The 6,000-nt window shown below is 58.6% G+C and overlaps 1 protein-coding gene across 5 annotated transcripts in view; it reads right to left on the bottom strand.

Moving 5' to 3' along the window:
- Window positions 1-1,124: 1,124 nt before the first annotated feature.
- RAB11FIP3 (RAB11 family interacting protein 3) overlaps window positions 1,125-6,000 on the bottom strand; it is a 79,579-nt gene continuing 74,703 nt past the window's right edge. For all 5 annotated transcript variants that reach the window (XM_042798567.1, XM_042798569.1, XM_042798568.1 and 2 more), the window contains 3 exons: window positions 5,079-5,234; window positions 4,515-4,655; window positions 1,125-3,740 (listed from right to left, as the gene is read on the bottom strand). In XM_042798567.1, coding sequence (XP_042654501.1) covers window positions 3,627-3,740; window positions 4,515-4,655; window positions 5,079-5,234 — 411 coding nt within the window. In that variant the 3' untranslated portion in view covers window positions 1,125-3,626. The remainder of the gene's footprint in view (window positions 3,741-4,514; window positions 4,656-5,078; window positions 5,235-6,000) is intronic.

Here is a 6,000-nt window from a genome sequence, read left to right as displayed (position 1 = left end):
TTAGCATCTTGGTGCCTTTTAGGGCTGGTTTGAGGAGCCCGAGAGCTATTTGAGCAATTCAGGTGCTTCAGTGCTGCCCAGGTCTGTCCTTCCAGAGCTCCGAGCTGCTCAGAGGTGGTTTACAGCTCCTCGAAGCGACCCAGCACCACGCCGATGCCCCCGGAGCTGTTTACTTACCCGATTTCCCGAGCAGCTTCAAGCCGTTGGGAGGTTGAGTTTTTCAGAGGAATTTTAAAAGGAATTTTTAGAGGCATTTAGAGAAATCTTGGTGTGCACTGGAGCTGCTTAGAGGGGTGTAGAGCAGTTTAAGAGTGCCACAGAGGTGCCTTAGAGATGCTCAGAGGCGTTTTAGAGCAGCTCAGTGCTGCTCTGAGCAGTTCAGAGGAGCGTGGAGCAGTTTGAATTAATGCGGGGTGTTTTAGAGAGGGCAGAGAGCGTTAGTGGCATTTCCCAGCACGCAGAAGCACTCGGAGGTCTTTGCGGCAGCTCTGGGCGCTCCAGGGCTGCTCGGAGGAGTTCAGAGCAAGTCGGGCGTCATCCGGAGGCACGCGAGGAGCTGAGAGAGGATATTTTGCATGTTAGAGCCCTTTGGGGTGGCTTACAGGGTCTGGGAGGAGGTGAAGGGGAGCTTAGAGGGGTGTGGAGCAGCTTAGCAGGGTGGTTTAGAGCGTTTAAGGGATTTCCAGGGCGGTTCGGAGCAGCCGAGTGCTCAGAGGGGTTCAGCAGGGTGTAGAAAAGGAGGCCCTGCCAGTGCTGAGCCACAACCCGACCCCCCTCTCAGCCTCCCCAAACCCCAGGACGCCCTGGGGGGGGGGACAGGGACAGCTCTGAAGGTCCCTCACCCCCGTCACACACCCCACCAGGAAAGCGAAGTGTGAATCCCCCCCCCCCCCCCAGTTCCCACCCGCGCAGCTCAGCCGGAGAGGCTTTGGCTGCCTTTGACCTTGGCCCCTCCAGCCTCCCCCTTCCTCATCCCCCCCCCCCAAAATCAGGGCAACGCTCCGGGGCGCCGGCATTTCCATTCCCACCCAGGCCCAAGGAGGAGCCGGCCCTCGGATGCTTCTTGGGGGGGGGGGGGGTCCAACGCTTGGAGCCGCCCCTGCGGAAAAAAGGGCTCCAGGAAGGAAGAGTAACAGCTTTTAATCTGACAAGAATTGATACATCATTTAAGACAATACTGGTTTTGCCTCTTTCTGGGACTTCCTTCACATAGCGGTGGGGAAAGAGGAACATTTTCGGGAAGTACAGGGTTTTTTTTTTGTTTTTTTTCTTCCATAGGGACTTTAAAGCATGGTGAATGTGCAAGTCAGTGCTTTGTTTGCTTAAAACTTTTTCCCGGTGCTTATTTACAGTTACAGTACCTCTTTGTGAGCGTCAGGAAAAAAGACGATTGTTTGAGAACTGGGGATCCATGATCCCAAGTCGAGAAAGGCAGATCTCCGATATTTATATATTTATACATATATATATATATATATGCTTTTGTGTATACACAGATACATTTCTCTCTTCTTTAAAGTATTAAAAAAATGATCAACCTTCATTCTATAAAAATACCTACTCTACAAGATAGAAAAATTTTCCCTCTCCAAGTATACACTGATTTACACCCAAAGCTTCTCTGGAAATGTACATTACGTGGCTTCTTCCCGCGGACTCGGGGCAGGGAGGGGAGTGGATGGCGGGGAGGGGGTGCAGGAGCACCGGGTGTCCCCCTCACCCCAGGTTTTGGGGTTCCCCCCGCCCCGCCTTGCACAAGGCCACGGGGGGGTCGAGCACCCGGAGATGTGTTTTGGGGGGGGGGGAAGGTTAGAGCAGCAGCGGCTCCGGGGACTCAGCCGATGGCCCCGGGGACCCATGAGCCCCCCGGCCCCCCCAGCAGGGACTAAGGCTGCGGCAGCGGCCCCCTGCCCCGGCCAGCGGCCCCCTCCAGCGCCACAGGGCGAGCTGGGGGCTCCGCCACCGCGCCAGCGTGGGGAAGAGAGACGCGCCGTGTGCGTGGAAGCGGCTGGGGGAAAAGCGGGGGGGACCCCCCCCCCACCCCGGCAAGGGATCGCCGCGGCTTCTGCTTTCAGGCCACTGTGGCCTTTCTAAAACCTGCCAAGCAGGGAAGAACCGCTCTGCGGGGCCTGACGTACGACACGAAGCCGGATCCTTGGGAGTCCGCTGGCTGGCTGCTCCCGGGAGCCAGAGGGGAGCAGGGTCGGGTAAAGCGGCCGCTCCCCGTGGTCACGCCAGGCCAGCTTGTGCCAGCAAGCCAAACGCTGTCTGATGTAAACATGGCTTTTGTTTCCCGGGGGAGCTGCTGTTGTATTCTCTGGTCTCCTCTCCCCCAGCGGCAGAGAGGTTTCAGCCCCGGAGGATGCCGGGGGCTGAGAAAAAAAGAGAGCGGCTGCTCCCTCCCCTGCCCCAGCACAGGGAAAGGCGGCCGGAGCAGGCTGTCCCCCCAGGACTGCAGCTATCACCAGCAGAGCCCTGCTCCGGGTGGGAATGGCACAGGCCACTGTCCCCAAGGCAGGGACTTCAGGAGGGAGAGGTGGAAAGAGCTCAGCCCCGGCCGCTGCCGCTCCCCGGCCGCTGCGTGTCCCCGCGCCGGGCCAGGAGAGCCAAGCTGGGACGGGGAGAGGGGGCCAGGACCAGCCTCCAGTGCAAGTTGAAGAGTCACAGCCTTTTCCCCCCCGCCTCCCCGGGTCCCTGCAGGCTGGACAGACAGCACCCGTGTGCCTGCAGCCGGGGACCGAGGGGACCTCTCCTCCCAGAGCCAGCCCGGCTCAGACGCCCGCAGAGCCCGCGGAAGAGCGGGGAGGAGGGCAGGGGAGCCGTGAACGTCGAGGCCTGTGGAGGGTAGTGAGCCACGGACAGCAAAAATAAATAAGGAGGCAGGTGACAAAGTGAGCTTGAGGCCCTGTTCCTGAAAACGGCCGCTCCCCTGCCTCTTTCTGTCACCGGCGAGCGAGAGCGGAGCCAGCTTGCTCTCTGCACGCAACCCCTTCCCCAGCAGAAGCGGCAGGGCAAGAATTAACTGCGCCAGCTGAATGAGGACATTTGCATTAAGTTAATTAAAAAAAAAAAAAACCAAACCCAAAACAACAAAAAAAAAACCAAAAAAAAAAAAACAACCTCTACAAGTCCAGGACACGTTTCCCTCTTTCCCAGATCTGCCCCAGTGAGTGAGTGTGTCAGGGACACTTTGGCAAAGCAGATACTTGGGCTGGACAGGGCAGCGAGGGAGAACATCAGCGCCGCTGCTTCCTTCTCCATCCCGTTATCCCGCGGTTCAGAGGAACCCTCTCCTCCCAGCCCTCGCAGTGGCAAGCTCCTGTTCGCACCCCGCGCGCCCGAGGGTCTGACGCCGCTGTGGGGACAGTTCCCAGCTTCACGGGGAGCTTCCTCCAGCTGTCCCGTTGCCTGTGTTTCTTCTCCGGGTTCCCTTTCGCCCCTCGAAGCCCAGAAGGGTTTCAAAATAACGGAGTCAGACAACAAAGCCTTGCTGCTGGTTTTCTTTTTCCCTGGTCCGCTGGCTAATTCACCCACGCGATGCTTCCTTGTGCCTTCATCAAGAGCAAAGACGTTTTGAGTCCCTCTTTATCCTCTCAGAGCACCAGATCCACACCTCTCGGCCGCCCTTACTTAACCTCCAGGATGGAGGGGTTCGTCTCCATGATGGCCACGATGATCCTGTCGATGTAATCCTGCAGGCGAAAGTTGATCTCCTCTTGCTTTTGAATCGCTTCCATGAGCTGCAGGGGAGGGAGAAAGGGAGTGAGCGGTGGCCGCCTGCCGCTGCCCGGGGACAGAAGCAGGGCTTCTCGGGGCTCTGTGCACCCACAGAGGTTTCCCACCCCCCCCCCTCCCCGTTTCTTCACCCTGGCTATGTATAAGTGGCCGGGGAAAATGCCCTCAGCTGCTGGTTCTGGTCGCTCCCGTCATTCCTCAAGTTCTCAGCCAGCTGGGATCCTTGAGAAAGCTGGGAGCGTCGCATCTCCCTCTGGCCCCCCAAAACATCCACCACGTGGGTTTCCCCACTTCTTGGGGGTCTGAAAGATTGAATTCTGGTGCTTACGTGGGCTCGCACGCCAGTGTCCGGGGTACAGCCGTGGAGAACATGTGCCAGAGAAGCCAAGATCTCTGGGGTAGATATCCCAGCTCCCCGGGGTTTTTAAGACAGCTACAGAGAGACACCCCCTGCGTGGGCTGGTCTGTCCCGGGAAGAGGAAGGCTGTCACAGGGCAGGCAAAGCAGAGCTGCCAGTATCAGCAAAGTGGAAGGGACCAGCTTCCCCTATTCCCAGGAAGGAGGGCTGGCAGGCAGGGTAAGCCCTGCAAGCTCTTCAAATAGTGGTGTGGGTATTTCTTTGCTCATGACAGCTTTCACGTGAGTTTTGGGAGGGAGTTGTACCACAGACTGGGCCACGTCAGCTCCTCTCAGGCTCTTGGGTGGCTGAGAGGAAAGGAGATGCACCAGCCACCCCGGGAAGATGCAGTTTGAAGTAAGCAGTACCCCATGGCACGTACCTCATCTCTGGAGACCGAGCTGATCTCTGCTGCTAGGGACTCAGAGAAGGAGGCTGAGAAGAGGTTCTTGGCTCCCTGGATGCTCAAGTTAATGATCTGTCCGTTCAGTTCATCGTTCTGCTCCTTCAGGTTCCTGTTATCCTGTTCACAACAGACAAACCAGATGCTGCTGAAGCATGTGGTGCCCTCAGAGCAGATCTGGTCGGGGAAGGCCGGGGCTTTTGTCCCCCACAGCAGCTCACAGAGCGCCGGGAACAGCGCAACACCTCCTGACTCGGTCTCGGCAGAGCCTGGGAAACCTCTAGAAATGGGCTGTGCTGGGGAGACCCAGGGGACGCAGCAGAGAGAGGGGCTCTAGAGTGTACGTGCTGTCCTTCAGAAGGAGCAGCCAACCTCTCCTGTCTTGGGACAGAGGAGCAAGAAAGCAGTGGGCTGCCAGATCCACAGGCAGCTCCTCAGGGGGAGCCCCCAGACCCCACTGACCACTCGGGTGCCAGGAGTCAGCAATCCCCTTTTGCAGACCGAGCAGGCGAGATGCTTCCCTCCCTGCCCAGCCCTACGTACCTGTTTGAGCTGCTTGATCTCTTGCTCCAGCTCGGTCTCCCGCGTCCTGCTGTTGTACTCCTGGAGCCCCATGCTGCTGCTCCTGCCTCTTCGCTGCTCGGCTTCCAGTTTGAAGAGTTGCAAGTGCTCGAGCTGCTTCCTGAGGTCCTCAATGAGCTGCAGCACAAGGGAAGAGGAGGACTGAGAGCCTCGTCCCCTGCAAGCCCAGCAGCTCGCACTGGTCATGGCTGGCGTGACAGACGGGCTGTCCCCGAGCTGGGAGCAACTCCGTTGATTGCTGCGGCGGGATTAGCAGACCCTTTCGGGGGTGCACGTGGCTTCCCCCTCCTCCCCCAGGGCCTCTAGCAAATAGGAGAGGGGGAGCTACATGAAGAGCCCTGGAAGGACTTTGCTGGAGCACCGAAGATGCTGGTTTTGGGTGTGCAGCAGCAGCCAGACCCCCCCACCCAGCAACACAGGCACTGCCACACACTGCCACAGCGCTGCGAATCCCCGTCTCGCCCGAGTGCTCTCAGCATCACCACGACGACAGTAACTTCCACTCTGAGGCCCAAAGCTCTTTTCCTACCACCACGGCAAGCCCTGCTTGAGCCTCCAGCTGGAATTACCAACCACAGATGCCTGGAGGGGGCCGGGGCGGGGCTGTGTTCCTGCTCCCAGGCGCACAGGAGCTGGCAGCTCTCACCCCAGCAGCCTCGCGCCCCTCTCCTCCCGCCTGCTGGCTCCATGTGCTATTGTCATTGGGCTTCTGCCACTGCTCCCTCGATGCAGAAGAGAAACGGTCCCCACAGAACAGGCCAAGGTGGCACAGCCCCACTGGGTTTACAGATGCAGACACGCTTGGGTGAATTTTAACGCAGGCAAAAGAGATAGATGTTATACAGCTAAGCTGCTCTACCACCTTTCTCTGCCCAGGCAGGAC

Source organism: Tyto alba, unplaced genomic scaffold (genome assembly GCF_018691265.1).
Source record: "Tyto alba isolate M040663 unplaced genomic scaffold, T.alba_DEE_v4.0 Super-Scaffold_28, whole genome shotgun sequence".
Classification (NCBI taxonomy): Eukaryota; Metazoa; Chordata; class Aves; order Strigiformes; family Tytonidae; genus Tyto; species Tyto alba.
Note: the sequence above shows the minus strand (reverse complement) of the source record. Positions and strands in the feature narration are given on the sequence as shown.